Below are 20225 nucleotides of genomic sequence, written 5' to 3' on the forward strand. Positions count from 1 at the left end.
TAGCCCAGGCTGGTCTCGAACTCACAAGGATCCTCCTGCCTCATCCTCCCGAGTGCTGGGATTACAGGCATGCGCCACCACTCCCGGCTGTGAGGTTTTTTGTTTTTTGTCTTTTTACTGGAGTTTTTAAACTTCAGCGATGTTACTGACTGTCCAGCTAAGGGTCCGGGTCACAGAAATCAGAAGGCGCCACAGAAAGTCGAAGTGCCGTGTGCTTCATCCAGAGATGATGGGTTAGGTCAGAGCAGAACTGGATGCGTCGCTCCTTGGTCCCCCGCACCCTTGTACCTTGCATCCGCTGGGCTCCAGGGAGGGGAAACGTGGGGCACCGTGGTGAGGGGCGCCTAACTCTCGGCTCTCCCTGCAGGTTTTCTGGCTTGCGGGCTCCCTGCTCATCATCGGCCTGGCCTCCGTGGTCATCCCCACCACTGGGTGGCGCTGGCTCATCCGCATCGCCTCCATCCCGGGCATCATCCTCATCCTGGCCTTCAAGGTGGGGAAGTGCTCCCCTCCCCCTGCGCTTCCTGCAGCCGGCGCGCTGGCCCTGGGGTCCCATGGGTGTCTACCCCAGATCCATGTCTCTCCTTCCTCGGAGAGTTCTCTGCCTTCATCGTGGGTCCTGGCAGTTTGGCCCCCGGCGTGCTGACTTTCCTCTGCCCGGTAGCACTCACCCTTTGGAAGCTGTCCATGGGCTCAGGCGACAGCAGACCTGCTGGCGTGTCCTCTGCCCTACTGTCTCAGGAGCTGCCAGCTGCAGAGCTACCATCTCCCTGTTTTGGAGCAGAGCTCTGCTCCTTGTTCAAAGACAGGATGGGCCCCTCAGCAGAGCTGGACTCCGATGCTTTTATGTCATCTGCCCCGCAGAATGGAAGCATTTCAGCTCTCACAAGGGTTCTCAGTGGTCTCTTAGTACAAACCCCGAACTAGGCATAGGAGAGTGAGTCTCCGGCAGAACGCACCCGGCTTCAAGCATGTTTCTGTCTTCCGGCGTGCCCATCCCCAGGCAGTTGTTAGCACGGCTCTCATTGAGACAAAAGACCTTCTACTTTTACTGCAGGTCCTACTACTTCTCTTTGGAAAACCAGAGCTCTGCCTTCTCGCCATGGCAACCCTTTAACTATTGGGGAATGATGCATTCCCAAGCTCTCCCTCTTCTGATTGAAGTGTAGTCATCACCTTCAAGTCTTTCCCATGATAGCTGACCCCGAGCCTGCCCTTCTGCTGCTGGACAAGCCTGGTCGGCAGAGCGCGGTTGTTTGGGGCCCGTTGCTTACTGAGTAGACCATGCGCCTGTGTGGTGGTAGATAGGTGTCCTGCTTGCTTGGTGAGCTGCATCCCACAGGTGCATGCTCCGGGCTTACCATGGACGACAGCCCTAGGACTTCTACAAGCCTAGAACCTGACCTGTGACTAATGATGTATTTCCCTAACCCTAAATCAAAACATTTCCATTTCACCCTTTGTTTTTAGCGCCGTCTCAGCCCCAAAGACTTCCCTCTCTAGGACAGATTTCTGAAGTAGCTTTGAATTCAATAGAATTCCACCATCCCACGCACCTGAGCCTCTTTGCTTCCTTTCCCGCCTTGGGAAGGTCAGCCTGTGTGGTGGATGAAGTGAGGGCCGCCTGCCCCTGGGCTCACAGGCGTTGTTCTTTGTTACCTGTGCCCAGTTTATTCCCGAGTCTGCTCGGTTCAACGTCTCCACCGGGAACACCCAGGCTGCCCTGCGCACCCTGCAACGCATCGCCTCGATGAACCGTGCCGTCCTGCCGGAGGGGCAGCTGCTGGAGCCCGTGCTGGTGAGTTCAGAGCCGGCCTCACCCTCGGGGCGGGCATCCCTTCCTGTGCCTTTTTTATTGTGCCAAGATACGCTTGAAACTTACCGTCTTCCGCATTTTGAAGTTGGAGATTGGTAATGTTAAGTGCATGCCGCCATCTCTGCCATCAATCACCAGAGCTCTTTTCACGGCACGGAATTGAAATTCTGTGCCCGATAAATCAGAACTCTCCTTTCCCGTCTCCCTTACTCTGTGGCCACCACATTCTATTTTTTGTTTCTTTGATCGTTTGTTTGTTTCTATGAAATTGCATTTTCCAAGTGCCTTATGTAAGTGGATATAGCAGCTGTCATTTGTGCCTGGCTTATTTCACTCAGCATAAGGTCCCCAAGGCCCGTCCATGTCGTAGCACATGTCGGGTATTTTGTCCTTCTGTGTGTGACACGGAGGATGGAACCTGAGACCTTACCCCAGGTGAGTGTTCTCGCCCTGAGCTGTGTCCCTAGCTCCAGGCTTTCCTTTTCAAGGCTGCATAATCTTCACTGCATGTGTAAACCATATCTGGCTTTATCTGCTGATGGAATCTAGTGTTGCTTCCTTATTTCGACTGGTATGGATCATGTTACTGTGAGCGTGGGCGTCCAAAGAGCTCCGCAGGACCGTGCTCTCAGTGTGCATGCTCAGAAGAGGAACTGCAGGATTGCAGGATACTCCTACATCTAATTTTTTGAGAAATCTCCATGGGCACCTGTGACCAGTGGTTGATCAGTGCTCTGACTTTCTCCATATTCTGGCAGGAGTTATTCTAAAAAATATAAGACTATGATGCAATTTATTTCAAGATTGTAGTCCAGTTCATTTTATACTTTCAGTTGAGTCAGTTTTAGATATATATATATATAATCATTAATCTCATCTAGAGTTTTCAGATTATTGATATAAAAGCATTTCCAGTAATCTCTTAAATTTAGTGCACTCTCTGTCTCTCTGTGTCTCTCTGCCTGTCTCTATATATGTATATATACATATATACACACACATACACATAGTTTGCTCAAAAAATGTGTACACACTTCAGGAAAAGAAAAACTTGTATAAATATGTTAATACTTTCATGGGGAACCCTAGAGGATGTTGTATATCACAGAAATCCTACTACACTGCCGGCCCTTGGAGAAGAAATTGAAAATGCATGTGCAGCAATCTCAATGACCAAGCAGCAGTTTGCTGTGCTAATAAATATCTGGAAGCTAATGGCCACTACTTTGAGCACCTCTTGTCATTGTAGTGGCCAAAAGTAACTTGTTTTTTGTTTTGTTTTGGTTTTGGTACCAGGAATTGAACTCAGGACCTTGCACTTGCCAGGCGGGTGCTTGTGCCGGAGGGCTCCAAAGGTGACTTGTATTCATCGCAGGATCACTCAATAAGTTTAGTATTAAAATGTTTATACAGATTTTTCTTTTTTCTGAAGTGTGTATACATTTTTCTGTTCTCTCCCTCTTAATGAATAAATACATATATATAAAATTTTTTTGAGTCAGGGTCTCCCTATGTCCCTATGTAGTCCAGGCTGGCCTTCAACTTGAGGTTATCCTCCTGTCTCAGCCTTCCAAATGCATGCACCACCAAGCTGGGAGTAGAAGTTTAAAAAGTCTGTGCTTGTGCCCTTTCTATTTTAATGCCTTTATTTTTCTTGTTCCAACTTACTGAGGTTTATCTATCTCATTAGGCTTCAAAGAACAAACATTTTAGGTTGATTTACTCGTTGATTTTTCTTGGTTGTCTCATTAAGTTTTAAATCTATTTTTCTGCTGTCTGTGACAAGTTTGGAACTTGAGAAGCTAGAATTTTCATTTGCAGTCTTTGATTTCAAAGCAACAATTTATTGCGTTCAGCAAGTCTTGTTACAAAGTAATTTTATCTTCATTTCTGAACCGTTACTTATTATTCTTTAACCACTGAATTATCTGATAACTAGTTTTTAAAAATTTAAAAATTATTTAAAAAAATTATTAAGTTTCTAACTTCATTATTCTTTGGTCAGAAGATATGAGCAACTATTTGGAATTTGAGACTCTTCTGTTCTCTAGATAATGATGGGTTTTGTTTTGTTTTTTGTCTTTTTGAGACAGGGTCTCGCTATGCAGTTCAGGCTGGCCTTGAGCTCACTTTGTAGCCCAGGCTGGTCTTGAACTTGCAGTGATCCTCCTGCCTGATCCTCCTGCCTCAGGCTCCTGAGTGTTGGGATTACAGGTGGATGCCACCACACTGGGCCAATAATAACATTTGTTGATGTCTCAAGAGTGCTTAAAGGAGGGAGAGTAAGAGGAAGTAGAAAGAACCGAGTGAGTTTTGATGTGTACGTATGTGTGCCAGTTTCCCATGATGCATGTATTTATTATGTATTGCACACATATACTAATAAAAAATGGAAAAGAGCTAATGAAGTGAAAAAGTATTTCCAAGATAAACAAAAATAAAAAGTGTACATGTTAGGACCAGAGGTGTGGCTCATTGCCGGAGTGCTTGCCTAGCATGTGTGAAGCCTTAGGTTTTATCCTTGCGAAAGAAAAATGATGCCAGGCATGGTAGCACACACCTGTAATTCCAGCAGTCTGGAGGCTAAGGCAGGAGCATTGCCTTGAATTCAGAGCCAGCCTAAATTACAGAGTGAGACATAGTCTCAAAAAAAACCAAAAAATGTTCTCATTGAGTTTAATTGTTCCTTATAAATATTTGATACTTGTACTAAATTTTGCCTCTTAAGCTAATAGCTTTTCAATAGGTGGATGACTTGACTTCTGCTTGTAGGTCTGTCAGTTTACTCTGTATATTTTGAGACTACATTGTATTAGTGTGATTTCATTCATGAATTATTCTTATTACCTAGAGTACTTATCCTTAGTTTGGGGCCTTAAATTCTACTTCCTCTTATTAATGTATTGAAACTAGTTTTGGTTTATATTTGCTTGTGCATTCTTTTCCAGCTAGTCTATTTTCAGCCTTTACTGATGTGCTTTCAATATATTTGTTGTAAATCTGTAATTGATTTTTTTTTCTTTTTGGCTCAGTCTGATGTTCTATGTCTTTTAAAAAGAAATTTGATCCATTTACATTTATTGTGCTTAGTGATGTATTCGGATTTCTGTCATCTTACTCTCCTATGTTTTCTCTTTTCCTACCTTCTGTAAGACATATTGGCTTTGCTTTCTCCCTTATATTTTTTTTTATTGGCTTGGACTTTATGCACTGTATTTCTTTTATTACAAAGGCAGTTCAAAGTGTTGAAATGCAGACTTGGATGATCTTGTTTTTGTGTGTGTGTGTGTTTGGTTTTTTTTAGTACTGGGATTCAAACTCAGGACCTTGTGCTTGCTGGGCAGGTGCTTATGCCACTGAGCTACATCCCCAGCCCAGACTTGGATGATCTAATGCTATTTGACATTTTTATTTGCTCTCTGGATAATAGGATCTTGTAAATTATCATCTTCCAAGTTATTTTTGTCTCGTATTGTAGTTTTACTTCATTTGTAAGCTTCCCTAAAGTATTCCTTACTTTAAGCCAGCATGTGTTTCGATTTATTAACATTTTTGCTAGTATCTTTTTGTTATTGACTTCTAAACTCAGTTTTTATTGCTTTACTAGTTTCTTTACTTTCTATCATCTGTTTCATTTTTTTTTTAATATTAGGTTGGCTCAATCTGAGTTTTTTGGATATAAAAACGTGGTACAAATCTAGCTTTGTCATTTCCAAATGGCTAATCTGTTATTCTTAATTTTTTTTTTTTTTTTTTTGGCAACACTGGTAATTGAACCCAGGGTCTTTGCACTGAGCTATATACACCCCAGCCTTCTTAAATTTTGTAAAGTTCTTAAGTTGTCAGATTGGGCCCGAACTTGTCTGTTAAAAAATCCATTCTTTATATATTTGAACCTTCTTTGAATAATCTATTCTGTTCTCAGCATAGATGTGTATGCTCAAATACACATAGGAACTTAACACATAATAAAGACAAATTTCAAATTGTTGGAAAAGGATAGATAGGTCTATTTCTAGTATGACAGTGCTTTAATAATAGTGTTTTATATTATAGTTCTATGTAGGGCAAGGTTGGTCTCCCTGGTTAACATTTTTCAGGGTTTTCCAAGCTATTTTCTAGGCTGACTTTTCTTTTCTTTTCTTCTTTTCTTTTTTCTTTTTTGGCACTGGGAATCCAACTCATGACCTCAGGCTTGCCAGGCAAGCGTTTATGCTACTGAGCTAGATCCCTGGCCAGAGGTTGACTTTTCTAAAACAATTCTGGGTTGGGCATGGTGGTGCAGGTCTGTAATCCCAGCACTTGGGAGGCCAAAGCAGGAATATTGGCCCGAGTTTTAGGCCTGCTGGACTATAGAGTGAGACCCTGTCTCAAAAAAAAAAGAAAAAAAAATTCCAGAGTTATTTTGGTGATTTTCTTCTTCTTTTTCTTTTTTAAAAAAATTTATTGTAAGAGTAAAAGAAGGATAACATAGTAATGGGGGGGGCTTACCAAATTACAGACAAAGTGGTAGGACATTATCAACGGTTGTTGTTTTACATATTGTTATCTGCAAGATAGTTTCTCAGGAAAACAAATAGACAAATAATACTGAGTTACAGACAAAAGAGGTAGGAGATTATCAATGGTTGTTGTACTATACTTAGGTATCTTCAAAGTGGTTTCTAAAGAAAATAAATAGAGCTATACATGAGTGACCAATTGAATAATCATTGACCATTCTCAGTGGTTGTTGTAGGAGACACATAATAATAAACATACATCCATGTACGAAATAGCATAGGAACAATACAAACATTACAAAGTTATGGACAAGTTAGTAGGAAAATATCAATGGCTGCTGTAGTACATGGTGGTGCCTTCACTGGTGATTTTCTTCTGCCTTCCTCCTGGACGTCCTAGAACAGTTTGGGATTTTGTGGACACTGCAGACCAATAGAAAATCCATTTCTTTATCATCTTGAGTATTCCTGCCCTGCCCGTGTGTCTCCCTTTATGCTTCTCAGCGGCACTTTTCTTCCTGTAGTGCTGGGGACTGAGCCCAGGGCCTGGCACTCGCCAGGCAAGAGTCCTGCCACAGAGTCACCCCCGCAGGGTCTTGCTGTGCTGCCCAGCCTGGGGTCTAGCTTGTGTTCTTCCCGCCTCAGCCTCTAGGGAGCTGGGATTAGAGCTGTGTGCAGCTGTGCCTGGCTCGCCACATTTCATAACTACTTACATCAGTCCTCGCGCATTTCTCATGCATTTTATTTCTCTCTCTGTCTTTTTTTGTTAACGAGCGCCTGTTAGTGTTACAGGAGAGGAGCTGGGAGGGGTGTGTGCTTACCACCACCGATGAGCTATAGCCTTCAATCCGTTACCGCCTTCCCCGAAAGTCTACCTTCTGGTTTCCTTCACCTCGCCTTTCAATTTTATTTTTATTTGGTTTCTCAGCTGAGACAATCATGCAGTATTTAACTTTCTGCGTCTGGCTAATTTGGCTAAACCAGCACATGCCAGTTTCTAGTTCCATCTATTTTTCTGTGAAGGACAGGATCTCCTCTTCCTGGCGGAGTAGCAGTCCGCTGTGCATATAGACCACCCTTCCCTTGTGTGCTCGTCTGTTCCCGGGCCTCCTGGCAGCTTCCCAGCTTGATGGCTGTGAACCTCGCTGCTATGAACATTGGTATGCAGGTATCAGGTCAACAGGCTGTCCTCGGTCCTTCAGGAACGTGCCCAGGAGTGGTGTAGCTGGATCCAGCGGTGCTTCTGTGTTCAGGTTTTTGAAGAATCTTCACATCGGTTTCTACAGTGGCTGTGCTAATCTGCATTCCCATCAGCAGTAGCAGTGTAGTGTGTTCTTGCCAGCATTCGCTATTTTAGGGATTCTTTTTTTCCTCCTTTGGTTTTTGAGACAGGATCTCACTTTGTAGTCCAGGCTGATTGTGAATTACTATGGAGCCCAGGCTGGCTTCAAACTTGTGGTGATCCTTCTGCCTCAGCCTCCTGAGTGCTGGGATTACAGGCATGCACTACTCTGCCTGGCATTTATTATTCATTTTAAAATTTTATTTATTTATTTATTTATTTATTTATTTATTTATTTACTTATTTGTCTTTTTGAGACAGGGTCTTGCTATGCAGTTCAGGCTGGCCTTGAGCTCACTTTGTAGCCCAGGCTAGTCTCGAACTCATAAGGATCCTCCTGCCTCAGCCTCCCAAGTGCTGGGATTACAGGTGTGTGCCACCACTCCCAGTCTTTTTTATTTTAAAGAGAGGAAAAAAAAAAAACAATAAAAATGATACAGAATTTCAAAACAAGATGATAGGAAATTAACAATGGTTATTATATTGTATATTGTCTTCAAAGTAGTTGCTCATATTACCAGATACAGGCATGCAAAATCGTTCAAACAGTATAGGCACTAACTATTCCTTTCTTTTTTTTTTTTTTTTTTTGTCCAGGAAATCAAACTCATGACCTTAGGCTTGCCGGGCAAGCGCTTATGTCGCTGAGCTATATCCCCAGCCCTAACTGTTCCTTCCAATGAACTCATAGAAATAAGTAGTACAATTATTCTCGCTTTCTTTTGTGTATATACATGTCTTTTTTCCCTTTCCTTCTTTTCTCTTTTCCCCCATCCCAGTTGTTATTCCTTTTGAGCAGTTTCTTTCCCTTTCACAATATCTACTGTACCTTTTGGATTTTATTTACTCTTTCAGGTTCTTACACTAGGGAGACAATACAATGTTTACACATGCAAGTCTGATTTATTTCACTTATAAGTATGATCTCTAGGTGCATCCATTTACTTATAAAAGCTTTGAGTTTATCTTTCTTTATAGTTGAGTAGTACTCCATTGTATAAAAATACCACATCTTTTTTTTATCCATTCCTCAGTTGATGGACATTTGGGTTGTTTCCAAGATTTAGCTATTACAAATTGTGCTGCTATGAACATGAGTGCACGTATATTGCTGTGGTATGATGTTTTTAATTTTTCTGGGAAAATACCCAGGAGGGGAATAGCTGGGTTGAATGCAACCTCTAATCCTAGTGTTTTGAGGAGTCTCCACACTGATTTCCACAGTGGTTGCACCAGTCTACACTCCCACCAACAGTGGAGAAGGGTCCTTTTTTCCCCACAGCCCCTTCAGCATTTGTTATTGGTTGATTTCTTGATGATAGTCATTCTTTCTGTGGTGAGATAGAATCTCAGTATTGTTTTAATTTGCATTTCTTGAATGACCAATGATGTTGAACATTTTTTCATTTGTTTATTTGCCGTTTGTATTTCTTCATCTGAGAAGTATGTATTCATCTCAGATGTCCAGTTTTGGATTGAGTCTTTGAATTTTGGGGGCCTGATTTTTAAAAAATTATTTATATGTTCTAGATAGAAGTCCTTTGTCTGAGGGACAGCTAAAATTTTTTCCCAATTCGTGGGTTCATTTATATATTCTTGGTTTTCTTTGGTACTGGGAATTGAACTCAGGACCTTTTGCTTGCCAGGCAGGCTCTTGTGCCACTGAGCTGTATCCCTGCCCCATTTATATATACTTGATGATAGCCATTCTGTCTGGGGTGAGAGGAAAGCCCCAGTTTTGATTTGCATTTTTCTGAACATTTTCCGTATACTTTTTGGTCAGTTGAACGACTTCTTTTGAGAAATATTTATTCAGTTTATTTGCCCACGCTCTGATTTTTGTTTTAGTGGGTTGAGTCCTTTATAGATTCTAGATATCAGAAGCATATCTAGGAAATTGAGTGTGGTAGCACATGCCTGTAATCCCAGCCCTCAGGAGGCTGGCAGGAGGAGCTCTGAGTTCAAGGCCAGCTTGGTCTACAAAATGAGACCCTATCTCAAAAAAAAAAAAACAAAAAACAAAAAAAAACAAAAACAAGTTAGATGGATGTAGGTGCTTTGGTTGTGTTTCAGTGCCTTCAGTTCTGTTCCATTAGTCTGCATTTCTGTTTTTGTGCTGCTTCTGTGCTGGTTTTGTCACTTGGGCATTATCAGATAAAATGAGGTGTGGTCTGTGCCCCCCCCCCAATATTTTTCTGTTTGCCCATGACTGCTTTGGCTGTTCTGTGTCTTTCTTGATTCCATATGAAATTCAGGATTTTTTTATACTTGTGTGGATAATGTTGATATCTTAGTAGGAATTCTGTTGAATCTGTAGATCACTTTTGGTAATTGGCCACTTTCACAATATTAGCTTTTCTGACCTATAAACAAGGGGGTTATTTGGCGGAGGTTAATTTTTTTAGTTCTTTCCATTTTCTAATGACTTCTACAGTTTCTTCCTTCGGTGTTCTGTAGTTTTCATTGTAGGGTTCTTTCACTTCCTTGATTAGTTTGATCCCTTGTTATTTCATTTTTTTAAAAAAGCTATTGTATATTTTTAAAAATTCCTTTCATAGCCAGTTGCAGGGGTATATGCCTGTAATCTTAGTGCTTGGGAGGCTGAGGCAAGAGGATTGCCATGAGTTTGAGGGCCAGCCTGAACGCAAGGCCAGCCTAAACTACACAGTGAGACCCTGTCTCAAAAAAAAAAGGAAAAAGAAAGAAAAGAGAGTAAAATTCATTCCTAAGCATAATTTTCTTTTTTCTTTCTTTCTTTTTTTTTTTTTGGTCTTTTTGAGACAGGGTCTCACTATGCAGTTCAGGCTGGCTTTAAGCTCACTATGTAGTCCAGGCTGGCCTCGAACTCAGAACAATCCTCCTGCTTCAGCCTCCTGAGTGCTGAGATTACAGGTGTGCGCCACCACACCTTAGTCCAGGCTGGCCTTGAACTCACTATGTAGCCCAGGCTGGCCTCGAAATCACAACAATCCTCCTGCCTCCGCTTCCCGAGTGCTGGGATTATAGACATGTGCCACCACACCCAGCCAAATTTCCATTTTCTGTCTGGCTTCCAATTTCATTTTCTGTATTGTGTGGCTTCTCTACTTTTACGCAGAACTTCCTCAAGTTTCTCATGTTGTGGTTAGTGAGCTGAGAATCCTGTGTGAAAGAATGGGTTCACGGCAGCCCAGACGCAGAGACTGGAGCCGCGGGGTAGACTGGGAGTGCGCGGGGCAGGCTGGGAGTGCTGGAGGCAGGTTGGGAGTGCGTGGGGTTACCCAGGGTGACCAGCGGTGCGGAGGAGGGGGATGTCTGACCCATCTCTGTGAGGGCTGGGGGAGGAGATTAATGACCTCAGGGAGCTGAATTCAGAAGTCCTTGCTTTTAAGAGATCCCTAAATTGCCTTCAGGCTGTGTTGCGACAGTGAAGCCCAGAAGTCCTAAGGTCCCTCTTTGTCTCTCTGGGAGGCCTGTGACCCTCGGTCTTTTTAGGAGAGGAATAGTTGGTTTTCAAGTGAGCGTCTTCCAGAACACTGTGAGCTTTCCATAAAAAATGCATCAGCGCATAGTGTTAGGTTACGCAGCCTTACTGATTTATTTATCGGAAAGTACTGAGTAGGCGCCGACCATAGCTCGGAAGCTTTGCTAACTACTCCTTTAGAGATAGAGGAACCGGCACTCTTATCTCCTCTTCAGATTCATTGTTTTCATACACAGGCTTTAATGTCATCCTTTAATATAAGGTTTTTCCTTTTAATGTTAATTGAAACGAATCCCTCACCTGTTCGCCAAGTCCTGCTTCTTACAGCGTCTCTTCCCCTCCTTGCCCAGCGCAGCACTGGTGAGGAGGGAGGAGAGGGCGGGGTCAGATCCTAAGTCCAGTGAGTTCTGCTGTGGCCAGTGACAGTAAGATGCCAAAGAGTGAGTGGCTGAGATGAATGTGGGGACGGAAGTTGTATAGGGTGTTGGGTCAGGTGTGCCATGGAGATGGAGTGATTATCTCCCTCTGTCATATTACCTTATGCATTCTTGCTTTGTTTGCTTGCTTGCTTTTTTTTTTGAGGCGGGTGCTGAGATTTGAGACAGTGTCTCATTATGTAGTTCCAGCTGGCCTTTGAATTTGTGGCAATTCTCCTGCCTCAGCCTCCCAACTGCTGCGATTATAGGCATATACCAGCATGCCCAGCTTTCTTTTCTTTTTCTTTTTCCTTTGGTGACACAGGACTGAACCCAGAGCCTTTGCACTGAGCTGCTTAATTTTTTGAAGTGCATCCTGCCGAGTTGCTCAGGTTGTGCTCAGACTTGCTGTCCTCCTGCCTCAGCCTCTCAGAGTGCTGAGATTACAGGCACGCGCCATCACACCTGGCTTATTGCTGTTTCCTGTGATCTAAAATATTGCAGAAATATTCTGCTCAATGTATTGTCTCCCCCACTTTCATTACCCCAGGAAAAAAGGGGAAGATTTGCAGACCTGCTGGATGCTAAATATTTACGGACCACATTACAGATCTGGGTCATATGGTAAGAACACAATTATTTCAAAACCAGTTTTAAGTACAGCAATACGTCAGTTCACAAATGCTTCTATTTGCAAATAATTCCGTTCACAAACAAAAACATTCAGTAAAATTTTGCTTCTGTTTGCAAACTGTGCACTGGGTGAAGAATACAACCAAAGCCATCTTCCCCCAACAAACACAAATGCGGCCATCTTCCCCCAAATCATAAAAAAAATTAAGTTCATAAACCGAGGCACCAACATAAGCAGGTTTTAGCATAGTACCCCCTTATTTGTGGTTTTGCTTCCCATGGTTTCTGTTACCCCCTAGCTCACCATGGTCTGAAAATATTAATATTTGTCTTGATTCATTAGAGTCATTGCATAACTTGTATTATAATGTGTTGTTATAATTTTCTCTAATCATTAGCTTTTAATCTCCTACCATGCGTTATTTTTATGTATATATGTATGTCTTTTTGAGACAGGGTCTCGCTATGCAGTTCAGGCTGGCCGTGAGCTCACTTTGTAGTCCAGGCTGGTCTCGAACTCGCAACGATCTTCCTGCCTCAGTCTCCTGAGTGCTGAGATTACAAGCGTGCACCACCAGACCTGGTGTATCTCTGCCTTTTCTGTCCTGTGCCTTCTGCTTGAGATGCCTCCCCTCCTTCCCTCTGCGGAGTGTTTCTCTTTCATTCTGCAGGGCTGGTGCGAGCTTGGTGTGATTTCTCTCCTTTCCAGGCTGGGAATCTCTTTCGCCTACTATGGGGTCATCCTGGCAAGTGCAGAGCTGCTGGAGCGGGACCTGGTGTGTGGGGCGAAGTCGGAGTCCCAGGATGTGCACAGCGTGGACTCAGAGGGCATCCAGAGCCCCTGCTACTGCCACCTGTTTGCCCCCTCTGACTACCGGACCATGATCATCAGCACCCTTGGGGAGATTGCTTGTACGTGTCCCTGTGTGTGTCGGTGTCCTCTCTGTTTTGTTTGGGGCAAGGAGGTTGCATGCATCTTGAGTCTCAGGAGATAGGGGTGAGCCTGGGACATGGCTCCTGCCTGCTGGAACTGCACAAAGCCCCAAATTCTGCCAGTTTGCCTTGAGTTTGGACTAGTGTGGGGAAGAGGGCCCTGGAGGACCAAAGCTTTGGATCCCTGTATTACCTCATTTCTAGGACACACACACACACACTCTTTAACCTCTCGGAAATGGGAATGACTTGTTAATTTGTGTCCTGTATGTCAGTCTGTCTGCCCTTCTTTCCTTCCTTCTTCCTTTCCTTTCTTTTCCATTCCTTTCCTTTCTTTCCTTTCCCTTTCCTTTCCTTTCCTTTCTTTCCTTTCCCTTTTCTTTCTTTCCTTTCTTCCTTTCCTTTCCTTTCCTTTCCCTTTCCTTTCTTTCCTTTCCTTTCCTTTCTTTCCTTTCTTCCCTTCCTTTCCCTTTCCTTTCCTTTCTTCCCTTCTCTTCCCTTCCCTTCCCTTCCCTTCCCTTCCCTTTCCTTTCCTTTCCTGCCTTCCTGCCAGCCTTCCTGCCTCCCTCCCTCCCTCCCTTCCTTTCTTCCTTCCAGGTCTTGCTAAGTTTCTCAGGCTGGCCTTGAACTTTGCTATACTTCCTGCCTCAGCCTCCCAGTGCTGGGATATAGACTTGTACTACTTAGATTTCAATTGGCAGTATTATTTCTGTTGTAGCTGATACAAAATGATGGTACTTAAAAATCAGTGGCACCCTGCCAGGCGTGGTGGCACACACCTGTAATCCCAGCACTCGGGAGGCTGAGGCAGGAGGCTCATTGTGAGTTCAAGACCAGCCTGGGTTACAAAGTGAACTCAAGGCCAGCCTGAACTGCATAGTGAGACCCTGTCTCAAAAAGACAAAAGAAAAAAAAAAATCAGTGGCACCTTGAATTCAGTGAGAAACGGTGAACATCATTTAAAGCACAGGTCTAGCAACCTGGCCATTTACCACAGAGCTCTGAGACACAGTGAGCATCTTGCACAGAAAATATCTTTTTGCACACCAGTGTTTGGCAGTCCTGGACCCCTGTGGGGAGAATAGATTGAGGGGGTGGTGAGTTTGATGATGATGTGGCTGAGTTCTGGAGGGGACATTGGAGAGGTCTGGCTGAGAGTGCTGCTTTCTGAAGTGATGAGGATGAATCCACGCCCGTGCTGGGAAATGCGGCTGTACACCGAGGCTGCAAAGCTGTCTTTGCTGTTTGCTTTCCAGTGAACCCTTTAAACATCCTGGGCATCAATTTCCTGGGAAGACGGTTGAGCCTTTCCATCACCATGGGATGCACGGCTTTATTTTTCCTTCTCCTCAATATTTGTACTTCCAGGTATTTTCCCCTTTGGGTGTTTGAGAACATTCTGTGCAGTGGTTTTCAAATAGGTCCTCCAGACCCCAGGTGTTCAGTGGGGTCCAGGACCAGACCCTTCCCCAGGGAGAGTAGAGAATGAGCTGCTAGTTTGACCGGAAGTCTCAGGCCCGGCTGCATGGCTACTTCCTCTTCCCGCGGCCCCGCCCCCTTCAGCCATCATGGGATATGAGCCTGGTGTGGGGGTACTCACTTCATCCACCAAAATACTTGGGAACTCTGTGCCAAGCTTTCTGGAGAGCAATCCTAATTGCTTACCAAGTTACCTGGATGAATGCCTAGATAGTTTAGCTCCATATCTGTGCTATGGAAATCATTTCACTTGTAATTTGTAATCCTAGAGGGGTCACCCACAGATTCAACCAACTGCAGATTGAAGATACTAAAAAAAAAAAAAAAAAAAAAATTTGCAAGCTGGGTGTGGTGCACACGCCTGTAATCCTAGCATTTCAGAGGTTGAGACAGGAGATTGCTGTGAGTTTGAAATGAGCCTGGGCTACATAGTGAGTTAAAGGTCAGCCTGAATTTCATAGTGAAAGCCTGTGTCCAAAAAAAAATTGTGCGCTGGGTGCTGCAGCATTTTGGGAGGCTAAGGAAAGAGGATCACAAGTTTGAGCCTGCGCAATTGAAACAGACTTTGTCTCAAAACATGAAAAAGGCCTCGGGATGTAGCTCAGTTGTGAAGGCCCTGGGTTCATTCCCCAGTACCCAAAGAAGGAAAGTTTTTTGCATCTATACTGAGAGGGTGCAACAGACTTTTTCCCAGTTGTTATTCTCTAAACAACACGTATAACAACTACTCACATAGCATTTCTTTGGATGAGGTATCATAAGTAATCTCAAGATGCTATGCAAATACTACACCATTTTATAGAAGGGACCCGAAAGCCAGGCGTGGTGGCGCACGCCTGTAATCCCAGCACTTAGGAGGCTGAGGCAGGAGGATTGTGGCAAGGTCGAGGCCAGCCTGAACTGCATAGCGAGTGAGACCCCGTCTCAAAAATAGACAAAAAAAAAAAAAAAACTAAACAAACCCAAAAACAGAAGGGACCCGAGCCTCCGCAGGTTGAGAGGCCTCTTGAGAGGCCCCGCCCAGACCCTTGTCGCCCCCTAACTTCCCTTTGCTCCCTGTCCCGCAGCGCTGGCCTCATCGGCTTCCTCTTCATGCTGAGAGCCCTGGTGGCCGCCAACTTCAACACCATCTACATTTACACCGCCGAGGTGAGTGGCGGGCGGGGTGCGTGTGTGAGGCGTGCAAGGTGAGCTGCGGAGAGGGGCTTTCAAGCCAGGGGCAGCTCTACCGTGACTCCTCCCTCTGGTGAGTCCCTTTCAGCATCCCACTCAAATGACATCATGACGCTGTGGATTCTTCCCCCTCCCGTGTAATCTGTTGTACGCCAGGCTCAGAGAGGAACGGCGGGACCCTTTCTCACTACGTGGCATGGCTGTGCAAAGCCACTCCTTGCCCCGCTCTGTGCCACCGTCAGAACGGCAGGGGCAGCGAGAGTCCGTCTCTCCTTGAAATCAGGTGTCATTCTCTTGTCCGCCTCCTCCCTGCGCCAGCCTTCTTTAGTACTGGGAATTAAAGGCAGGCCCTTCACCCTGAGCTATCATCCCAGCCTATTAGTGTAATTACTACCATCATTATTATTATTATTATTATTTTGAGACAGTATCTTGCTTAATTCCCCAGGCTGGGCCAAAACTTGTGATCTGCTTGCCTCAGCCTCCCAGAGTGTTAGGATTATAGGCATGTGCCACCATGCCCAGATTTCCTTTATTCTTTTGGAATATCATTTTTCTCTGTCTTTGTTATTTGCTGCATATAGTTTAAATTTGAATTTAATTAGGATTTACTCTTTATTGACTGATTATAGAATTAATAAGTCTTCTCTATGTAAGGCACTGCTTGAGCTAGCTGGAAGATGTCTTGCCGGCATTTGAGGTGGTCTTGTCCTTCCCTAAGGTGGAGAAGATGGTACAAGGGGGCTGGGAAAGATAGGATCATTCTCTTTCTTTCTTTTTCTTTTTCTTTTTTTTGTACCAGGAATTGAACTCAGGACCTTGCACTTGCCAGGCAGACACTTATGCCGCTGAGGTACATCCCTAGCCCAAGATAGGATCATTCTCATCTTAGCTGTTCCAAGTAAAGATCTAACTTGTTGAAAACCATGCTATGGGCTGGGGTTATAGCTCAGCAGCACAGCTCCTGCCTGGCAAGCACGAGGTCCTGAGTTTGATTGCCGGTACAAAAAAACCCAAACCAAAGCAAAGCAAAAAAACATTCTTTTTTTTTTTTTTTTTTTTTTGCAAAAAAACATTCTAGTCACAGAGAAAAGTACTGTTCTTTCTGCCCACATGATAAAAATAGGAAATTATAAGATATTTGAACTACATGTAATACTTCATTTCATTCCACTGACATGTAAAATTATGATTTGAATTTATGAACCAAAAAAAAAAAGTCTGTGTAACATTAAATTGCACTTTTAGGCTTGTATTTTGTAGTATTCAATTAAACACATATCGGGGCGGGGATTTAGCTCAGCGGCAAAAGCGCCTGCCTGGCAAGCGAAAGGTCGTGAGTTCGGTTCCTGGTACCGGAAAAAAACCAAAAAAAAAAAAAAAAAAAATCAATGAAACACATATCTTGAAATATGCTCATCTTGAGGGTCATTTCTAAGTATTTTTAATACCTACTGTTAACACCCAAAGATGTGTACCTAAAGTGATAGTATATCATTGTTAAGTTCCAAGTGACTCAGAACCTAAGCAAAGACTTTATCAATATAATAGCAAAGAAAAGAACATCTCCATGTATCTGAAAAACTCATGATTTTCAGTCATAACCACCAGCCTCATTTTTCAGAAAATAAAGCAGCTAGATACCATGGCACACACCTAGCTACTTGGGAGGCTGAGGCAGGAAAATTGCAAAGTTAGAGGCAAGTGTGAGCAACTTAGTGAGACTCTGTCTCCAAACAATTTAAAAGTAGTCCTAGGGACATAGCTCTGGTATAACATGCTCAGCACCCTGCATTCAATACCGAGCACCACAAATAAAAGCTGCCCATAAAGACACTCTACCCTCAGACTTTCTTCTATAAAATAGAGGCAGAAAAGCATTTTGCTCTCTTGCCTTTGACAGATGGTGGTCAGTAAGATGTGGCTCACTGAAGAGCTACATGCGCTTTACTGAATAAATCAAAATGACCTTATCAGTATTGTGTAGCATTTTTAAAAAGTTCCCAAAATTCAAAAAACCATTTTCTATTTAAGATATCTCCCTGTAATTTTATTTAATGCTTGCTGACTTATTTAAATGTCTGCCAGTTCCTATAAGAACTCTGAATCAAGCCAGGCATGGTAAAGTGCACATCTAATCCTTGTGCTTGGGAGGCTGAGGCAGGAGGATCACTGTGAGTTCAAGGCCAGCCTGGACCACATAGCAAGACCCTATCGCAAAAACAAAACAAACCAAAAATGAAGTGCAGATTAATGCAGTTTTACTATAAATGTAAAAAAAAAAAAAAGGCAAGAAAGTGGAAGATCTATAAGATTGTACGACAGCTGAGACAACTGCTTTTGATGAGACTGTGTGAGTGTGGCAGGTGCCTGGCCCCGAAGTCAGCTCTTCTCACTGTGGCTGTATTAAAGATTCCATCAGGTCATCATTTCTAGGGGAGAACTTTTTTTTCCATGCAGGAGAATCATTTTTATACACTTATACCTCTAAGGTGGGAGTCTGGTGTCTGATTCCAGAGCCTGTTTAAAATTTAGACTACATACATTTTAGACAGAGGCTCACTTAAAGAACACTCCCGAAAGTGCTTATTTTTGGCCGATATTTCTTGTTATAAACATCCGAAGTTGGGTACCAGAGGACATGAGGGCTTCTGTGACCTGAAGTCCATCCGGTTTTCTGAGCACCAAAGCCTGGCCCGGGAGGGAGGATGGGAAGAGGAGGGGACAGTGATGGGTTTTCGTGCCTCTCACAGGTCTACCCCACCACGATGCGCGCCCTGGGGATGGGGACCAGCGGCTCCCTGTGCCGCATCGGGGCGATGGTGGCGCCGTTCATATCCCAGGTAGGCCGAGGGGTCTGCGGCAGAGCGAGCCCAAGGGTGGTGGGGAGGGAGGGGCCCAGCCCCTAAAGGTGAAAGGCACAGCCCAGGATTCCTGCTCACTTCTGAGTTTTCCAAAGGCCCTGCTGCCCTATTCTTCAGCACGTTCCCATGGAGAAAGAGCTTGCTTTTGTGCCCTGGGCTTCCAGTCCGTGGTGGGGACGGTTCGCACTCTGGTGCTTGCTCCGCTGGGTGTCGCTGGGGGCCCATGCAGAAGGAAGGGCCGGCATGTGGGCCGGGGCTGGAGCAGGTGAGTACGGGCTCCAGCCTGAGTTAGGTCTGTGGCTTGATATGCGTTAGGTTGGTTGTCTACACTCGCAATGGCAAAGAGGCTGGAGGGCAGGGAGGTGGTGTTGGGCCAGGGCCCTGTCGTGTACAGACACACTGGGTGCAGGGTGGGTGGGGTCCAGGGGACCGGAAGCATGCATCAGGGGAGCAAACAGCAGATATGGTGAAACAGATCTGCTTGAGCAGGCTGCCACAGAAAACGCAAGCCTGAGGCCGGGTCCTGAGATGGTATGGTGCCCCTCCCATGTGGCTGGAGCCTGTGGCCACTCGCGCCCGCCTGAGTGTGCAGGCCCTGATCCTCTCTCCCTTATGACGAGTGTGTCTCCCCGATGGCGTGTGAGCTGCTTGTTTGCCCGTGTGCAGGGAATTCCCACAAATCCCCCACACCTGTCCTCGCTCTGCCCTGCCAAAGACCCTGATCGGGGCTCTCTGGGTCTCTAGCCAGGGCCTGTCATTGGCCCAGTCTGGTCATTTGTCCCTGGCCGAGCTGCATCCCTGTGGACAAGAGCCTAGGCTGCAAGCAGCTGTAGGTAGGAGGCGACATTCTCAGAGGAAGCGTCTTGCTGTGGGTGGGGGAGGCATCAACACCCAGCTCCTATAATTTAGGAACACCCAGTTCCTGTGACTTAACATGGGGATTTTGTGCCCACCACAGATTTTGAGAGTTTGACCTCTCCTGGCAGTGTTTTTCCTGGTTATCTTAAAGAAAAATGGGGGCTGCTTTGGCATATGCCTTTGCTTTTCAAAGTTGTTGCGTGTCTACTATTTCATCATTTTCAGAAAAGAAATTCTCATGGGTGAAAGAAAGGAGTAAGGCACTGTCTTCCTCTGGATGACCAGGCCAAGGCATGGTCAGTGTCCCCAGCTTTCATAGGAGCCGAGTCTCTGGGTTCTCCGTCTTCCGCTGGGTTTGTGTGGCAGGAAAGAACTCAAGTGGATGAGGTGTCCTGGGGCCATCGCTCTGCTCGGCTTAGCATCCTGGGGCAGCTATGGGTTTCCTCATATTCCCTAAAACAGGGTATTTAAATCAGCTAGAGGAAGATGTTTACATGTGACTAGTGATATTTTGTGAACTTGAATGACCGTAGTTACAAGTTTAATACATACATACCTCTAAAAATGAATGTTTGGAGCCGTTTAGCTATCAGAAACTAACTGTAATAGAAATAATGGTAGTTGTATGTAGTTCAAGAAAACAAAAAAGGAGCATTTTACTACAAAATTATTAAAGACTCACTAAAATACAAAAGGCACCAGTACAAAGCCTCTGCCGATAGCAGTCAACAACTGACTGAATCGTC

At 44.5% G+C, this 20225-nt stretch overlaps 1 protein-coding gene across 10 annotated transcripts in view; it reads left to right on the forward strand.

Annotated features, from left to right (window-relative positions):
* Nucleotides 1–20225, forward strand: part of Svopl (SVOP-like) — a 101387-nt gene that overhangs the window by 17996 nt on the left and 63166 nt on the right. For 9 of the 10 annotated variants that reach the window (XM_013504968.1, XM_013504971.1, XM_013504975.1 and 6 more), the window contains 7 exons: nucleotides 368–493; nucleotides 1670–1798; nucleotides 12090–12163; nucleotides 12882–13084; nucleotides 14362–14473; nucleotides 15652–15733; nucleotides 18511–18600. In XM_013504968.1, coding sequence (XP_013360422.1) covers nucleotides 368–493; nucleotides 1670–1798; nucleotides 12090–12163; nucleotides 12882–13084; nucleotides 14362–14473; nucleotides 15652–15733; nucleotides 18511–18600 — 816 coding nt within the window. The remainder of the gene's footprint in view (nucleotides 1–367; nucleotides 494–1669; nucleotides 1799–12089; nucleotides 12164–12881; nucleotides 13085–14361; nucleotides 14474–15651; nucleotides 15734–18510; nucleotides 18601–20225) is intronic. The other variant, XM_013504976.1, reaches the window with a different exon arrangement.

The sequence above is a fragment of the Chinchilla lanigera genome, unplaced genomic scaffold, assembly GCF_000276665.1.
Source record: "Chinchilla lanigera isolate Chin_1 unplaced genomic scaffold, ChiLan1.0 scaffold00093, whole genome shotgun sequence".
NCBI classification, from domain to species: domain Eukaryota; kingdom Metazoa; phylum Chordata; class Mammalia; order Rodentia; family Chinchillidae; genus Chinchilla; species Chinchilla lanigera.